This window comes from Gossypium raimondii, chromosome 13 (genome assembly GCF_025698545.1).
Source record: "Gossypium raimondii isolate GPD5lz chromosome 13, ASM2569854v1, whole genome shotgun sequence".
NCBI classification, from domain to species: domain Eukaryota; kingdom Viridiplantae; phylum Streptophyta; class Magnoliopsida; order Malvales; family Malvaceae; genus Gossypium; species Gossypium raimondii.
In genome coordinates this window covers 55,461,323-55,480,033 of record NC_068577.1, presented here as the reverse complement: position 1 = coordinate 55,480,033, position 18,711 = coordinate 55,461,323, and the positions used below count along the sequence as shown (strand labels likewise).

Here is an 18,711-nt window from a genome sequence, read left to right as displayed (position 1 = left end):
TAATATTGACAAAATTGATCATTCTCAAAAAATTTAGCAATTTAATCCTCATCAATTTTGAAAATCAAAGCTCACACTTACTCTATAAATAAGCGTTTATTTCTTCACTTTTCATTAAAATTTAATTTTAACCCACATTAATTAAAGAATATTCTCATAACTCATTTCTTTACTTTTATCATAAAAAAGTTAATTTTAGTACTATTTTTATTTAAAAGTTAATTTTAATATCGTATTAATTAAAATATATTTTTATATATCACTTTTATTCTCACACTAGCTAGAGAACTCTCTTATACTCACACTTACCCTCACATTTGCTAAAGAATACTCCCGTACTCACATTCACCTTATGAATGAATGTTCATTTCTTTACTATTTTACCATATAAATAAAAATATGTTTTTACTATTTTTATTAAAAATAATTTTATTTTATTTTATTAGAAATTTAAATTTAAATTTAATTAAATCTTAGCATATACACTAAAATTATAGTGCGTAAATATTTTTATATAAAAATATGAATTAATTAAATCTTTATATATGTACTAATTTATAATATATGTAAATATTTTATAAATACAAATATTTTAATTTAAATATAATAAACTCATACGTCTATATATAAGTATTAATTTACACTATTATTAATTAAAGGTGCAATGATTATTTTATAACCATAATCACTATTACCATTTGCACATTTAAATTGTTTAAATTTACTTATTAATTAATTTATTATATTTATTTTTTATAGAATTTTATAACTCTTAAAAATAATTAATTTATACCGTAAGTCTGTGAATCACACGGGTGAAAAAACTAGTTTTATATATTATTTACTAATTATATTTATATTTAATATAATATAATAATTTTATAAAATTATTTAATAATATTTAATTTAAATTATTTTTAGTTTGTCAAATTTACATTAATCCATTATTCTAAAAAACTATATATTTGGAATATACAAGGGAACAACTAAAGACTTCATTGAAAATTTAGCAAAAAGTATTGAAACTTCAACAAACAAGGGTCACATAACCATGTATCTAGACTATGTGAACTCATTGTAACCGTGTGGACCTAAATATAAGAATTCTCCAAAAATCACACGGCCGTGTGATTAAATTGTATAATTAATTGTGACCATGTACAAATTATATAACTTGACCTACAGTACCCAAACGGGCATGTCGTCAGCCCGTGCAACAAGCGAAAACTGTGTGGTTCAAAAGAATCTTAATTTCTATAGGTCACACGATCATATCATCAACCCATGTGTAACACACAGCTATGTGCTAAACTGTGTAGCTCAAAAATAAATCTTTTGATGGTCATTACAAAATCAAGATTTGGAAATGAGCTAAGATACATTTTGGTGATTATAAACCTGCTCAAAAACCTACCAATGCTATAGTTATAATTACCAAATCAAAATGTACTAATTTAGCACAACTTTTTTATAATTGGATAATCAATTTAGCACCTCCTACATTTTGTAACTTTTTTATAATTGGATAACCAATTTATTTATATACTAAATTATAAAGACAAACCAACCATGAGAATACATAAATATGCATAAAATTTTATACATTACAATCTATAGCATGAAGGCATTTGAAATATCCAAATAAAAAGCTCAACTGTGAAATCTGAATGCAAATAAAGTAAAAGCCTCACCCTTTGCTTCATTCATCCATCTCCATCTTCACATTTCATACATGCAATGTTTCCAAACACAATGAGTACTTCACGAACATTAAACATATAAAAGGGGAAGATACTATGAAATCAAATCTGATAGAGAAATTAAAATTTTACCACATACCTCATTCTTCATTCGTAAATATCAACCTTTTGGATGTGAGCAATTTCGTGCCAATCTTCACCCCCATTTTCTCTGTATCTTTTGCATAACTCCGGACATCCGTCAATTGTCAATTCTCTAAGGTTGGTGAAGCGGTCTATTCCCTCCGGTAGATCCCACAAATTAAAGCAACCCTTAATCTCAAGTTTTTGAAGAGAAGTGAGATTCAGTAGCCATGCTGGTAGAGCGGACAAGTCTGGACAAAACGCAATTCGTAATTGCTGCAAAGTGGAAGAAGATCCTTGAAGAAGCAATCGTGGCAAATCTCTTAAGGCATGTGATCCGAAGAGTGTGAGAGTTTTAAGGCTCAACTGAAGGTCTTTGTCTTCTTCCTCTTCTGGTTCCATTTTCAAATTCATACTACTGCAAAATTTTATATAAAGGTGTTCTAACTTGGTTAGGAATTTCAGGCTCCGTGGCAATGAGACAAGACTATCACAGTGCTTCAGGACAAGTGTCCGAAGTGACTTCAGATACTGCATTCCTTCAGGTAAACATTCTAATTCCATACACCACCTCAATTCCAAGTATTGAAGAGAAGTCCAACATCCTGCTCGTATTTCTTTCAAATGCGTAGCTTTAATGGTTATTTCTAGATGTCTAAGCTCAATCAACCTTTGCACGCTGTCAGGCAACTGCTTCAAACCAGTATCTCCCAAATTTAACGATTGCAAGCTGCGAAGCTTATCGAAAGACCTCGGGAGTTCACGTAGACTCCTACATCCGACCAAGTCAAGGTCTCGTAAGTGCTTCAAGGTACCAATGGAATTTGGTAAAGCCATCAATGGTGACTTCCTTAATTCTAATGCTCGAAGATACTTGAAGTTGGAGAGACACAGATTTATAAGTGATTCATGAGTAGTCTTTGATTCCTTTGAAGCATCTTGGATGATTACTGTTCGAACATTTTTCATTTCCTCCAAAACACGTGGAACTCCAACCAACTTCTCATCACAGAATAATAAATGTCGAACATTTTCATCAACCGTTTCTGTTTCCGAATTCACTGTTTTACATTCTTTTTGAGACACATCTAATGCAAGATCATGTACCAGATCATGCATTTTGAATGTAAAATACAACCAAAAATCCTGCTCCATTTGGATGAGGCACCTTGACAGTAATTCATTCAAATATCGTTTGCCAACATCCTCCCACTCTTGATTTTGCTTTGGACGCTCAAGGAGTCCATTTGCCATCCAAAGACAGATAACTCTATCACTATAATAGATCTCATCCTTTTTGTACAAGGACAAAAAAGCAAGACATCGTTGCAAATGAGATGGCAAATGATTGTAACTCAACTTCAACACTGGTAAAATATCGTGTTCATGTTGTTCAAGTCTCCATATTTCACTCTCTCGTATATAGATCCAATCAGATTCATCCGTTTTCTGAAACAGTAGGCTTCCCAATGTTCTTACTGCCAAAGGAACCCCTTTGCATTTTTTCACAATCTCCTCGCCGATTCTAATGAGATTTGGATAATGTCTCTCATCACCATCATCAAAAGCCCATTTTGTAAATAAGGTCAAACAGTCTTCAAGAGGGAGACCTTTCAAAATATACGGGGGAATTGAACTCATTATCGAGGCCACGTTCAAACTCCGAGTGGTGACAATAATTTTGCTTGGAGAAAATCCATCCGTCGATCTCAACAAATTTCTTAACTCAGCCCATTTTGCTTTATTTTCATTCCACACATCATCCAGGACGAGCAAGAACTTCTTATCATTCAAAAGGCTTCTCAAACGAGCTTGCAAGGCGTCAAGTGTTGAATCATCGCATCTTTCTCCTTTATTTACAGAATGAATAATCAGCTTAAGCAATCTAGAAAGATCAAATTCCTCAGAAACACAGATCCATATCTTCAAAGGAAAAAGGCTAGTAACTCGATCATCATTGAATGCTAATTGAGCGAGCGTGGTTTTTCCTAAACCCCCAAGTCCAACAATGGGAATGACAGGGACATTTTGATCCTCACTTGGTTTCATCAACATACTAATTATGTTCTCTTTATCCTCATCTCTACCAATAACATCAGAAGAATGCACAAAAGAGATAGTCTCTCTGCGAAAAACATGTCGGTTGTCGCTATACTGTCTTAGATCAAAGCTTTTCCACTCAGTGGCAAGTTCGCCTAGTCTCCCATTGATGTCTTTGATTTTATGACTCATTTTTAAAGAGAATGAAAGAGACAAACAACAGGAACCTAAAACTCGCACCTTTAAGTTGTTGATGTCGGGATGATTGATGGCGTCCTGTTTCCGGAGAGCTTCACACTTGAAATCGTCAATAACGTCCTCAGCATCGTAAAAGATGTCTCTGAGCTTCCGCATACAGAGGCGCAGCTTTTCATTTTGGTGCTGTTGCCGCTCGGCATCCAAGAGCACAGCTTTAATGCTGATCATGGTGTCCTCCAGCTTTTTCAGATCGGTTTTGACATTCAACGCCAAGCGAACTTCGTCTACAGTGAGACCGACAATTTTCTCGACAACCCTTTCTGCAATATTGAACAGAAACTCCGCCATAATTGAATTTATAGAGCAAAGCTTGAATGATTGAGGGGAAGGAAGGCAAATTAATGATTGTGGCACTCAATAATGATTTTATTTTTTTCTGTTCATATCGAAGCAGCAATGCACCAAATTTTGTGGTTGTGGTTCAGCCAAATATCTGCTTTTGATTGTTGACTAGGCTTTATAGTTGACTTGGGTGGAACTTAACTACGCTGTGTTGATAAATTAAAAATAAACATTTTTATTTGATTTAGGTTATATTTTAATTATTTATGTTTAAAATGTTATTTTTGGTTACTTTTGTTATCGTTTTATGAAGAAAATGGTCACTCTACCTTTGACATTTAAAATTTATTTTAACTGTCATATTGGACTCTTGTTTGGGAAATAACGAGTATTAACGGCAGAGTGATGATTTTGTAAAAAATATTAACGTAAGTGATTAAAATGTAACATTTCAAACAATAGTGACTAAAATGTAACTTGAAGTAAAAAAGGTAACTATTTTGATAGTTTACCCATTAAAAGGTATATGGATTAAAATATTATTTAAATGTAATGGCGAGTGATGATTTAAGTAAAAAATATTAACGTAAGTGACTAAAATGTAACTTGAAATAAAAAAGGTAACTATTTTAATAGTTTACCGATATGTGGATTAAAATATTATTTAAATTAAATTCATAAATTATATATGGTAATATAATTTGAATATTTGCATAGTTAAGCGTTTGTTTTGGATGGAGAAGGATTTTTTAGGTTAAATGGGGAATGGTTGAAAAATAAAATTTAAGACTCTTTTGAAACTTTGAAGTTTTAGGAATAAAGTAAATAAATATAAGTCTTCTTTTACCAAAATAAATATAAGTTGGATAAATAAATGGTTTGGCTTTAATATGTATAAGAAGTATTTTATTTAGGGTTTATATATGACTAAATTTACGATAAATATTTTAACAGCAAGTCTTCTCCTTTGATCGATAAGTTAATTATAATAATCGAGGATGCCTTGAACTATTAACCTTTGTATGTGTAAATTTATTGCAAGAACGTCTAACAACTAACCTTTATTGAATGAAGAACTACGAAACACGAATCCACGATTTAACTCTGATAACCTTGCGAACTAGAATGACCCAACTTGAACCAATGGCCTCAACAGTTTCAAAACTGACTGCTATTTCCTCCTAACAGAATCTAACTAACTACTTAATTGGATATGTCAATGTGTTCTTCAGTAGATTGAATATGATAAACGATCAACTCAGTATTTCTAACTGTATGCCTATCAATACTGAATCAACAAACTCTTTTTAATTTGATGCCAATATAATTTTGTGAGACTATGAAGTCTATCTCCTAAACCGCAAAAACAATAAACATTGAAACGAAAGTTTTGAAATGCGGGTTCAGATCTCACCGCTATCTATAGGGTTATTAATTATCAGTTTAAAACAAAAAGGTAAATGGTGCAATAATACACAAGTAAAGAAAAGAGTTAAAACAGAATTGAGAACAGGGAAGGAAGTTCAATTCCCCATTCCATTCTCCCTCCTTGTACCTCGCCTAAAACCCTAATTCTACTTATACTCATCAATCTAATATTGAAGAGTTATTTAAAAATAAAGTAAAATTAAAAGTATTTATTTTTCAAATAAATCCAAAAATAAAAGTTTTTAAAATAGATCATTATCCATTAATTCGTTCTTTGGCTCAAAACTTTTACAACCGCTTACATTTTTGACTCTTTTAACTTTTCGGGTTTGCTTTTGCACCTAATCAAAAATCAAAATAGGTCCAAAATTAGTAGCATCTCATTCAAGAATTTATCAAAATTAAGCGTGATAAACATGTAAATTGGATGTATTATCACTTTTCATACCAAGTTTAATATTATTTATCATTTATTATTTTTGAAACTTTTCAGAATATTATATTAAATTAAAATAAACTGTAAATCAAGTAATTTATGTAGAATTAATGTGATGTACAAGTAATTTAAAATATATGATTAATCATAAAACCATTATTGAATCGATCGGATATATGAATGTATATGTCATGGTGTATAAGTAATTTTAGGAGTATTTATCAGTTGTATATTTCTCTATTGATGATTGTAATCTTGTAAATTCCTCTCATTACAAATTGAGTCGAGATACTTGAATTGATTAAATTATAGAACTAATCAATTAATTATTGATTTAATTAAATTATTCTATGTAACCGTGTGATTAAACTGTATAATTAATTGTGACCGTGTACAAATTATATAACTTAACCTACAGTACCTACATAGGCATGCCGTTAGCCCGTGTGACAAGCGAAAACTGTGTGGTTCAAAAGAATCTTAATTTCTATAGCTCACATGATCGTATCATCAACCCATGTGTAACGAACAGCTATGTGCTAAACTGTGTAGCTCAAAAATAAATCTTTTGATGCTTATTACAAAATCAAGATTTGGAAGTGAGCTAAGATACATTTTGATGATTATAAACCTGCTCAAAAACCTACCAATGCTATAGTTATAATTACCAAATCAAAATGTACCAATTTAGCACCTCATACATTTTGTAACTTTTTTATAATTGGATAACCAATTTATCTATATACTAAATTATAAAGACAAACCAACCATGAGAATACATAAATATGCATAAAATTTTATACATTACAATCCATAGCATGAAGGCATTTGAAATATCCAAATAAAAAGCTCAGTAATTAGAATTACAACTCTCAACTGTGAAATCTGAATGCAAATAAAGTAAAAGCCTCACCCTTAGCTTCATTCATCCATCTCCATCTTCACATTTCACACATGCAATGTTTCCAAACACAATGAGTACTTAACGAACATTAAACATATAAAAGGGAGAGATAATATGAAATCAAATCTGATAGAGAAATTAAAATTTTACCACATACCTTATTCTTCAATAGTAAATATCAACCTTTTGGATGTGAGCAATTTTGTGCCAATCTTTACCCCCATTTTCTCTGTATCTTTTGCTCAACTCCGGACATCCGTAAATTCTCAATTCCTTAAGGTTGGTGAGGCGGTCTATTCCCTCCGGTAGAGCTGACAAATTTATGCAATTAGCAATCTCAAGTTTTTGAAGAGAAGTGAGATTCGGTAGCCATGCTGGTAGAAAGGACAAGTTTGGACACCCCCTAATTCGTAATTGCTGCAAAGTGGAAGAAGATCCTTGAAGAAGCAATCGTGGCAAATCTCTTAATTCATGTAATCCGAAGAGTGAGAAAGTTTTAAGGCTCAACTGAAGGTCTTTGTCTTCTTCCTCTTCTAGTTCCATTTTCATATTGATTCGAAGGCACCTCACTATTTCAAGGTGTTCTAACTTGGTTAGGAATTTCAGGCTCCGGGGCAATGAGACAAGACTATGACAGTAACTCACGAGAAGTGTTCGAAGTGACTTCAGATACTGCATTCCTTCAGGTAAACATTCTAATTCGAAACAGTTATACATTCCAAGTATTGAAGAGAAGTCCAACATCCTGCTCGTATTTCTTTCAAATGCTTAGCTTCAATGGTTATTACAAGATGTCTAAGCTCAATCAACCTTTGCACGCTGTCGGGCAACTGCTTCAAACTAGTAGCTCCCAAATTTAACGATTGCAAGCAGTAAAGCTTATAAAAAGACCTTGGAAGTTCACGTATATCCTCAGATCGGGCCAAGTCAAGCTCTCGTAAGTGCTTCAAGTTACCAATGGAATTCGGTAAAGCTGTCAGTAGTGAATCTCTTAATTCTAATGCTCGTAGATACTTGAAATTGGAGACACAAAGATTTATAAGAGATTTATCAAAAATCTTTGATCTTAGTGAACTATCTTGGACGATTACTGTTTGAACTTTTTCCAATTTCTCCAAAACACGCGGAACTTCAACCAACTTCTCATCACATAAAAACAGATGTCGAACATTTTCATCAACCGTTTTTGTTTTGGAATTCATTATTTTACACTCTCTTCGAGACACAGCTAATGCAAGATCATGTACCAGATCATGCATTTTGAAGGTAAACTTCAAGTGAAAATCCTCCTCCTTTTGGATGAGGCACCTTGATAGTAATTTATTCAAATATCGTTTGCCAACATCCTCCCACTCTTGATTTTGCTTTGGATGCTCAAGGAGTCCATTTGCCATCCAAAGACAGATAACTCTATCACTATAATAGATCTCATCCTTTTTGTACAAGGACAAAAAAGCAAGACATCGTTGCAAATGAGATGGCAAATGATTGTAACTCAACTTCAACACTGGTAAAATATCGTTTTCATGTTGCTCAAGTCTCCATATTTCACTCTCTCGTATATAGATCCAATCAGATTCATCCGTTTTCTGAAATAGTAGGCTTCCCAATGTTCTTACTGCCAAAGGAACCCCTTTGCATTTTTTCACAATCTCCTCCCCGATTCTAATGAGATTTGGATAATGTCTCTCATCACCATCATTAAAAGCCCATTTTGTAAATAAGGTCAAACAGTCTTCAAGGGGGAGACCTTTCAATATATAAGGGGGAATTGAACTCATTATCGAGGCCACGTTCAAACTCCGAGTGGTGACAATAATTTTGTTTGGAGAAAATCCATCCGTCGATCTCAACAAATTTCTTAACTCAACCCATTTTGCTTTATTTTCATTCCACACATCATCCAGGACGAGCAAGAACTTCTTATCATTCAAAAGGTTCTCAAACGAGCTTGCAAGGCGTCAAGTGTTGAATCATCACATCTTTCTCCTTTATTTACAGACTGAATAATCAGCTTGAGCAATCTAGAAAGATCAAATTCCTCAGAAACACAGATCCATATCTTCAAAGGAAAAAGGCTAGTAACTCGATCATCATTGAATGCTAATTGAGCGAGCGTGGTTTTTCCTAAACCCCCAAGTCCAACAATGGGAATGACAGGGACATTTTGATCCTCACTTTGTTTCATCAACATACTAATTATGTTCTCTTTATCCTCATCTCTACCAATAACATCAGAAGAATGCACAAAAGAGATAGTCTCTCTGCGAAAAACATGTCGGTTGTCGCTATACTGTCTTAGATCAAAGCTTTTCCACTCAGTGGCAAGTTCGCCTAGCCTCCCGTTGATGTATTTGATTTTAGGACTCATTTTTAAAGAGAATGAAAGAGGCAAACAACAGGACCCTAAAAGTCTAGTGTAACCGGTACCCGGTGAATTTAATTTCTTTAATTTCTTTGCTTTTCTCTCTTTTTTTCTTTCATAACCTTACCTATTACTCAAGTTTAGTGTTTTGAAAGCTGTACCAATCAGATACATCGAGAATCCATCGATATATAATAAATCTAATCATCGATTCGATTTCAATAAGTTGTTTTCATAAAAAAAAATGCATAAAAAATTTTAGCCAACTTTAATATTCTAATTTGAGGATATAAATTGAGGGGTGAACTACCGGTTTACATCTCAACAGCTACTATTGATTGGTGAAGTGCTTGATTTTTATGTTCTTGAACGTGAACCGTACGATGAAGGCGACAAAGTTGTGATTAAAGATGCTATAATCTAGGTGGTTACCGAGATTGACATTGCAATGGCAAGAAACTTTAATAAGATAAACGATATGATTATTCTATTGATTACATTAATTAATATAATAAAAAACCTTATCTTATTCAATATCAAACTTACTTCAAGGATTTATCTAATATTAATGTAAAAGGGAGAGAAAAAATATTATAAAAAACCTTATGTTATAACTTGATTGGTATTGACACGGTAAAGACGTTAATTCATGTTCTAATTAGTTACATTATTCAAGATTTGGATTTAAGTGTTGAATACTAATCCTTTCAAGTTTTCTCATGTATTCAGTAGGGTCTCTAGAGGATCATATTTCATCCTTCTTTTACAAGAACAAAATGGTAAGACATCGTAACAAATGAGATGAGAAATGATTGTAATTCAACTTCAATATTGCTATTAGTCTTGTACTATGTATAAGTTATAGATTTAGTTTCTTTTCTCCAATTTGATCATATTTAGTTTCTATACTTTTCGAATTTTGAAATTTTAATCATAGCTCAAACGATAGTTGTTAAATCCATAAAATTAAAATAATGACGTCTTTTGTGAGTATTATGTGAAAATAAGAAATTGGCATGATATTATACATCTTATAATATATTTGTCGCATAAAATTTTAGAAATAATAAATTTTAATTTAATAAATTTAATGATTTCAATCAAAACTGAAATTTCAAAAAAAAAGAAGAAGAAGAAGAAGAAAGATTAGCTAATGGATGGTACAGACAGGGGCGAAGCTAGAACAACTTTTTGGGGGCTGAATGAAATTTTAATTTTTTATAGTATCTTTACAATTTTTAAGAGATTAAATTGAATTTTTATAATTTTAGAGGGGTAAAGTGTAATTTTATCTTTACTAATTTAAAATTTTTAAAAATTAAGAGACTAAATAAAAATTTTACATTTTATGGGGCAAGTGCCTTGCCAACCTCCCTAGATTTGCCACTAGGTACACAGAGATTAGTAGTTACTTAAAAGAGCATAGTTGTATAGTTATATAAAGGATAGACGTACTCGAAGAAAAATGAAAACTTCTGCTTTTGCTTTGGCTGCATATTCATGGGCATTTGCATATTTGGCAAGAATCACTATCGAAACGATTTATTTGCCTTCTTTTCACGCTATCACAAGGGAGTTTTTATTTTTATCAATCATCAGTCATCGAACCGTCATCTTGCAATTCAACAATATTAGACAAATCGAATGGTAACAATGATTATGAAGGCAATTAAGATAGAGAAAATACCTTAGAAGCATATTTTTGTTTGAGCCACACTAGAGAAGAGTGCCAGGGTTTATGAAATCTCTACTATCCCTTAAACTTTGAAAGTATCTTAATCTAAAAACATAGGTAGCCCTTTTCACTATTAAACACAATTTGTGATATTCTTTATTGCTTCATTTCATATATGGTATTTGTCTGATTTAATGTCATTTTCATTCTTAATACCAACTTACCACAAAAGTATTGAAAATAGAGAAAAATTTATACTAAAGATAACTTTATTCTACAGTGTTATGATGGAAGATATATTTTTAGCTTTAAACTTTTTACTTTATAATTTTATCCATAAAAAGCAACTTATAAGTTGAAAGTGGTTTAAACACTTATATCTCAAAATCAACTCCATTCATGGCTCTTCTCTAAAACCATAACACATAACTTATTAAAGACTTATTACATATTTGAATATTTATTAAGATACTAAAGAAATATAAAGAGTAGGAGCAACTATTATTTTATTCATATGATGTTTACATTTAAAAATTATGACGTAAATCATTCAACCTTTTTCACACTCCCTACTTTTTTTTCATCTCTCTCCTTAGAGAAATTAAATGGTGAAGCTTTGATGAATAAAAAAAAGGAGAAATTGTTAAAAGGTTAGGTGTGTAGAGGTCGGGGGTCATACTACAGAATTTAGCAAACTCTGTTGAATATCACAAATGTCTCTTTTAGCAAACTCATCAGTTACCACCTTCATTCCATCGGAGGAAACGGAAAGAAGGTAAAAATTCAAATGCGTTTGCCGGGAGTCGAACCCGGGTCTATTGCTTGGAAGGCAATTATCCTAACCGTTGGACTACAAACGCCTGATGACCAAACTCACAAGTGAACATAAATTTCACTATACTGAAAGGCTTTATGTAGATTGGTAAAAACATCTCTCCACTCCCTCTCAATTTTGATATTAAGAAAATTGGTCCTTCTCAATAATTTTGAGCAATTTAGTCCCTATCAATTTTAAAAATCAGAAAATAAAAGAAATTAATCACAATAAAAATTTTTTGTCGATTATACATAATTTTAATTGATTAGTGTTGTTATACCCTCACCCGGCGCAACATGTAACACTACAAGAAGACACTCGAGGACGGCTCTGGTTCATTCTAAATGTGCGCTTTTATTAATTTTTTATAATTTTACATATTTGAACCTCTTTATAATTTTTAATTTTTTTATGGTTTTAACTTTTACGCTCATATCGAATGAATCTGGACAATGAGTTATCTAGATTTATATAAATGCAACTGCCACAAAACAGCTTTAACTAATTTCAGCATTATTTATTGAAAAAAATTTAGATTATAAAAGAACTTGAACTCATGCAGCCTTTCCCCAACTCTTAAACAAGGAGATAATATGCTTTAACGCACATTCTCTTATACTGACAACAATACCGATATCAATCGAATTAAGACTCAATCGACACATATTTATAAATTTTAAATATATTAATAATTCATATTAAACCGCTCTTCATTATTATTTTTTATATTTATGTCATATATTATATTAAGAAATGTAGTTAGCATCCAAATTCAAACAACTGAATAAAATAAAATCCAAATCCAATGAAAAGACAAATTGAGATTAATGGTTTAGGCTGTAATTTTGTGCTTTTTCTGTATATTAATTCATTCACATTTATATTTTATTAATTTGTTCTTAGGAATTAGATGATGTTCAACCACCTCCCTTTTTCAGTGTTTCACCTTATTATTGTTTCAATCAATCCCTCCACTCATTTTATTTGATTTAAATGAATTATCATAAATTACATCAAATATGAGATTGGTGAGATTTTCAATGACTCATATGGTCACATTCAATGTGTATTTATGGTAACATAATTATTCTAATATATTTTAAATATATGATTTTTGTAATGTTTATTCGGGTTACTATTGATATTGTAACAATTTGAAGGACGAGGGTTCAGATAGGGACGAAATCAGTAACTCATTATCGATAAGGGATTGAAACTGATCTACTTGCTCCCTCTAGTCACGTTCTTCAGCTCAAATGTGTTTAAACACGTGATATTTTTCATTTTTAAAGGTTTGAGATAAAATTATAAGTATTTTAAACATTGTACTAACAAAATTAACACAATAACCAACAACATGGAAAATTATTATTGAGTGTATACATGGCTGCAATTACATTAATATAAAATTAACATGGTTACACCCTTAAATAACTTTTTTTATGATTGATCATTTAAGAATCTAATTGTTGAATTTCATGTTATAATTATACTCGTCATACATATAAAATATTGAATTAATCCGATGTCTCTATCATAATAATCTAAAATAATGTTTATATTAATATATATTTAACGGATGAATTTTTTACATAAAACAAATAATTATTTACTTCAACCTTAAAATATTTATAAAATAGTGTATATATATATATATATATATATATATATATATATATGCCAAAGCCTAAGTTATATGGCACCTTAAAAGAGTTTAGGTGAAGTGTGTTTGTGGGGTGAAAAACACAAAGATTAGGTGAGTTGTAATGGGAATAAATTACCCAGTTGTATATGCAGAATACAATGCCCAATATGCCTATTTGGCTATTTTAGACAACTATTTATTTAAAAAAATTTTAAACAAGTTTTAATTTGGATAAAAATATTGTAAAAATAATATTAGAATTCGAAATGAAATTAAAATATATTCATTATAGATAAATGCATAAATATATTCATTATATATTTTGCTTGAAGACAAAATTTTGTTAACGATGAACCCTGTGTGATGGTCTAATAGTTAAAGGTGTTCACTACCTCAGATTAGTGAGGAGGTCTAGTCCCTCCTGTAGAGCCCACAAATTAAAGCAACCCTTAATCTCAAGTTAATGAAGAGAAGTGAGATTCGGTTGCCATGCTGGTAGAACGGACAAGTCTGGACACCCAGTAATTCGTAATTGCTGCAAAGTGGAAGAAGATCCTTGAAGAAGCAATCGTGGCAAATCTCTTAAGGCAAGTAATCCGACGAGTGAGAGAGTTTTAAGGCTCAACTGAAGGTCTTTGTCTTCTTCCTCTTCTGGTTCCATTTTCAAATTCATGCTCGAGCAAATATTTATATAAAGGTGTTCTAACTTGGTTAGGAATTTCAGGCTCCGTGACAATGAGACAAGTTTAACACAACCACCCAGGACAAGTGTCCGAAGTGACTTCAGATACTGCATTCCTTCAGGTAAACATTCTAATTCGGAACACTCATACAATACCAAGTATTGAAGAGAAATTTCTTTCAAATGCGTAGCTTTAATGGTTATTACTAGATGTCTAAGCTCAATCAACCTTTGCACGCTGTCAGGCAACTGCTACAAACCAGTATATCCCAAATATAACGATTGCAAGCTGCGAAGCTTATCGAAAGACCTCGGGAGTTCACGTAGACTCCTACATCCGCCCAAGTCAAGGTCTCGTAAGTGCTTTAAGGTACCAATGGAATTCGGTAAAGCCGTCAAGGGTGACTTCCTTAATTCTAATGCTCGTAGATACTTGAAATTGGAGAGACACAGATTTATAAGTGATTCATGAGTAGTCTTTGATTCCTTTGAAGCATCTTGGATGATTACTGTTCGAACATTTTTCATTTCCTCCAAAACACGTGGAACTCCAACCAACTTCTCATCACATAATAATAAATGTCGAACATTTTCATCAATCGTTTCTGTTTCGGAATTCACTGTTTTACATTCTTTTTGAGACACATCTAATGCAAGATCATGTACCAGATCATGCATTTTGAATGTAAAATACAACCAAAAATCCTTCTCCATTTGGATGAGGCACCTTGACAGTAATTCATTCAAATATCGTTTGCCAACATCCTCCCACTCTTGATTTTGCTTTGGATGCTCAAGGAGTCCATTTGCCATCCAAAGATAGATAACTCTATCACTATAATAGATCTCATCCTTTTTGTACAAGGACAAAAAAGCAAGACATCGTTGCAAATGAGATGGCAAATGATTGTAACTCAACTTCAACACTGGTAAAATATCGTTTTCATGTTGCTCAAGTCTTCATATTTCGCTCTCTCTTATATAGATCCAATCAGATTCATCCGTATTCTGAAATAGTAGGCTTCCCAATGTTCTTACTGGCAACAGCAGGAACCTAAAACTTGCACCTTTAAGTTGTTGATGTTGGGATGATTGATGGTCGTGGCGAATCTGGGGGCTGGCAGGGGCTCGGCCCTAAAATGTAAAATTGTCATTTAAGCTCTTGAGATTTTAAAAAAATAAAATAAAATTAGTAAAAATAAAATTACACTTTGGCCTCCCTAAAATTACAAAAATTCGATTTAATCCTTTAAAAATTATAAAAATATATATTATAAAAAATTAAAATTTCATCCTGCCGCTAAAAAATTGTTCTGGTTTGGCCCCTGATTGATGGCGTCCTGTTTGCGAAGAGCTTCACACTTGAAATCGTCAATAACGTCCTCAGCATCGTAAAAGATGTCTCTGAGTTTCCACATACAGAGGCGCAACTTCTCGTTGTGGTGCTATTGCCGCTCAGCATCCAAGAGCGCAGCTTTAATGCTGCTCATGGTGTCCTCCGACTTTTCAGTTCGGTTTTGACAATCAACGCCAAGCGAATTTCTTGTACAGAGAGATGGACTAGTTTTTCCAGAACCCTTTCTGCAATATTGAACAGAAAAGTTTCCGCCATAATTGAATTTCTAGAGCAAAGAACGAAGAAAGGTCGTACAGAGAGATTGACTAGTTTTTCTTCTTCTTTTTTTGTAGTAGGAAATCAAACAAAGAATTTCTTGTTGTAGCCCAAAATCTGAAAAAAATAAAACAAACCTTCTCGTTCTCGGGAAAATAATTTTTTGAACAAAATCGAAGTTTCAGCCAAATATCTGTCATTTTGATTGGCTTTACTTGACTGAGCTGGGGGTATATAATTCGGAAAAAGGAAAAATCCTTATTATATGAAAGAAATAAATAGGGTAAATTACACCAACCATTACTCAATTTTGGAGTAATTGGCAAAACAACCATTCAAGTTTCAATTTAGTCACTCAACTTTCAAAAAATAACAAAACAGTCACCACTAATCATTTTCTGTTACAGACCAATATATGAGCTAGGTCTTGTCTTCTCCAAAATTTAGGCTCATTTACTAGGTCCAAGCTCAATTCGATCCGAAAAATGGGCTTAAATTTTTGCCTAAGTTCGAATCGGATAAAAGTACTAAAACCCATGCTCGGTTCAGCTGAATTAATTTTTATATTATTTTGTATATAAAAATTAAAAATATAATACATCAAAAATACTAAAAACATTAAAATAAATATTTCTTAACAAATTAAAAAAATTTATACTTAAATAACACTAAGATGGGTGTAACTTATCAAGCAAATGCCTCAAAAGTAGTAACATAATTAACAATAAAATAAGAGTTATACAATATATCCAAACAATAACAAACAAATAGTAACATAATAGTGAAATGGTAGCAAAATAATGAGAAAACAATAGGAAAACAATAAGAAAATAGTAGATTTTTTTGTCTTTTTGCCAATCCGAGCCTGGCCGAGCTAAAAAAGTCTTACCTAAGGCACAATCCATTTTTTAAAAAAGAAGCACAAACAAATCAAATTAGTGCACAAAATGAAATTTTCATTTAACTTTCAATTGGAAAGTTAATTCTTTCTATAAATTAAAAACTAAGAGTACTCTTATTAAAAATAGAATTTATTCTTAAAAATTATCACTATTTTTAGATAGAATATCGATACTCAAAAGTGTATGCAAAGTATGTTCATAGGTTTACTCGTAGTTCTTATTTATAGAAAAATGATACAAGAGTTTTGTTTGAACAATGTCTAATTCAATAATAATATTTTAATAAAAATACGAGTTCTACTTGAAGTAGAACTAGGGGGTGGCGACATGCCCTAGCATACACTAGGGTTTACCACCCCTTTGTAGTATCTAGGTCTATTTGAGCTTTTTGTATATTGGATACAATTATATGTGTTAGTGAACTTTTATCCAGCATTTATAATTTATCCAATCAAATAACTATTTTTATCATCTAAAATATTTTTAATTTAATTTAATTAATTAATTTAACTAAATTAATTTTTCAATTAATTATTTTCTTAATTCAATTCTAATTTCATTAAAGTCTTGACAATTTTATTGTCTTAGAATTTATAAGAAAATTAATTTAATTGTCTTATTCAAACCAAGTAATTTAATTCCTTCTTTGAACTTTAATTATTTAATTACAATTAATTAAAATTAATTTCTAAGTTATCTTTTGTACTTAGTGAGAAAAGACATTTACTACAGATAATGATACATACGATCTATTTCTTTACTTATCATTTTCGTTCATTCTACAATCTATCAATTCTATATGCAATTCGTTTTGGGTTATCTCGAGCTAGCGAAGGGACTTATTGGACATATGTAATTAGAGCTCAAATAAGTTGTAATTAAGTTCCAACTCTTGACCTATTAATTACAACTTATTTAATCATGGGTCATTCCACTATAATATAATGACTGAACTCTCTCTTATTGTACATCATTACGGAAGCTGCTTTATTTAGTGTCCGTCTAATGACCTTGCCATAAGTGTATTACTCTTATAGGATATCTTTAATCTTTTTGAGATAAAATATGTTCTTCTTGTATGATTCTATCTTATCTCATACTTTCCATTACATCTTTTGATATAAAAAAAGTAATTATTAACGTATAGTAATTAAATCATTTGTCTTATGACAAATGACTCGTAGTCACTGTTTTTTTTTCATCGATCATGTAATGTCAATGAGAGAATATCATTTGTCTTTAGAGGACTATGAATTCCATTATTGTGGAATGGTGCTATATCATGCAGAAGTAGTATACTACCTTTCGGTTTTTTTATCTATTTAAACTCGGGCTTTCATTTATATCAAAGCATACAAGTTGTAATAGCCCGATTTTAGGCTTAGTCGGAACAGTGGTTTCGGGACCACAAATCCGACGAAAAAAAAATGTAATGGCTTGAATTTTCAGAGGTGTCGGAACGGTGATTCGAGATCACTAAATTCGACAAATGGGTAGAAAATATTATTAATTTAGTAAGTATAAGTTAAATATGAAGTTAGGAAAATTTTTGAAATAGTGAATAGTGCACTAGAAATAAATATTAAAATAATTAGAATCGAAATGAGGTATCAAGACCTCGGGGATTTTAAACTGAGCCATAAATATTTTTATAAATATTTATGGAGTGTTAAAAAGTTAGTATTAAAGTTTCGTTAAGAAATTTTAAAGTTCCGATAATTAATTGAACAAAAAGGACTAAATTGTAACAAATGCAAAATTTTGGAAAATGATTAAATAGCTTAAATGATAAAAGGAAGAGGGCTTAAAAGACAAATAGACCCAATGTCTATTTGGGCTGGA

The 18,711-nt window shown here is 31.4% G+C and overlaps 3 protein-coding genes and 1 non-coding gene across 4 annotated transcripts; all 4 read right to left on the bottom strand.

Annotated features, from left to right (window-relative positions):
• Positions 1-1,550: 1,550 nt before the first annotated feature.
• LOC105781333 (putative disease resistance protein RGA4) lies at positions 1,551-4,536 on the bottom strand. The gene is made up of 2 exons (XM_052627220.1): positions 1,840-4,536; positions 1,551-1,717 (listed from the first exon to the last, which is right to left on the bottom strand). Exon 1 carries the CDS (start codon positions 4,407-4,409, stop codon positions 1,848-1,850), a length of 2,562 nt encoding a protein of 853 aa, XP_052483180.1. The 5' UTR covers positions 4,410-4,536; the 3' UTR covers positions 1,551-1,717; positions 1,840-1,847.
• A 3,283-nt stretch (positions 4,537-7,819) lies between these two features.
• On the bottom strand, positions 7,820-9,542 carry LOC128036231 (putative disease resistance protein RGA1). The gene is made up of 2 exons (XM_052627159.1): positions 9,175-9,542; positions 7,820-9,121 (listed from the first exon to the last, which is right to left on the bottom strand). The coding sequence occupies exons 1-2, from the start codon at positions 9,540-9,542 to the stop codon at positions 7,867-7,869; spliced, it is 1,623 nt and encodes a 540-aa protein (XP_052483119.1). The 3' UTR covers positions 7,820-7,866.
• A 2,457-nt stretch (positions 9,543-11,999) lies between these two features.
• TRNAG-UCC (transfer RNA glycine (anticodon UCC)) lies at positions 12,000-12,071 on the bottom strand. The gene has a single exon. It is a non-coding gene; the product is annotated as a tRNA-Gly (tRNA).
• A 2,062-nt stretch (positions 12,072-14,133) lies between these two features.
• On the bottom strand, positions 14,134-15,168 carry LOC105784832 (disease resistance protein RGA2-like). Its single transcript, XM_052627158.1, has 2 exons — positions 14,616-15,168; positions 14,134-14,486 (listed from the first exon to the last, which is right to left on the bottom strand). Exons 1-2 carry the CDS (start codon positions 15,166-15,168, stop codon positions 14,134-14,136), a joined length of 906 nt encoding a protein of 301 aa, XP_052483118.1.
• Positions 15,169-18,711: the final 3,543 nt, after the last annotated feature.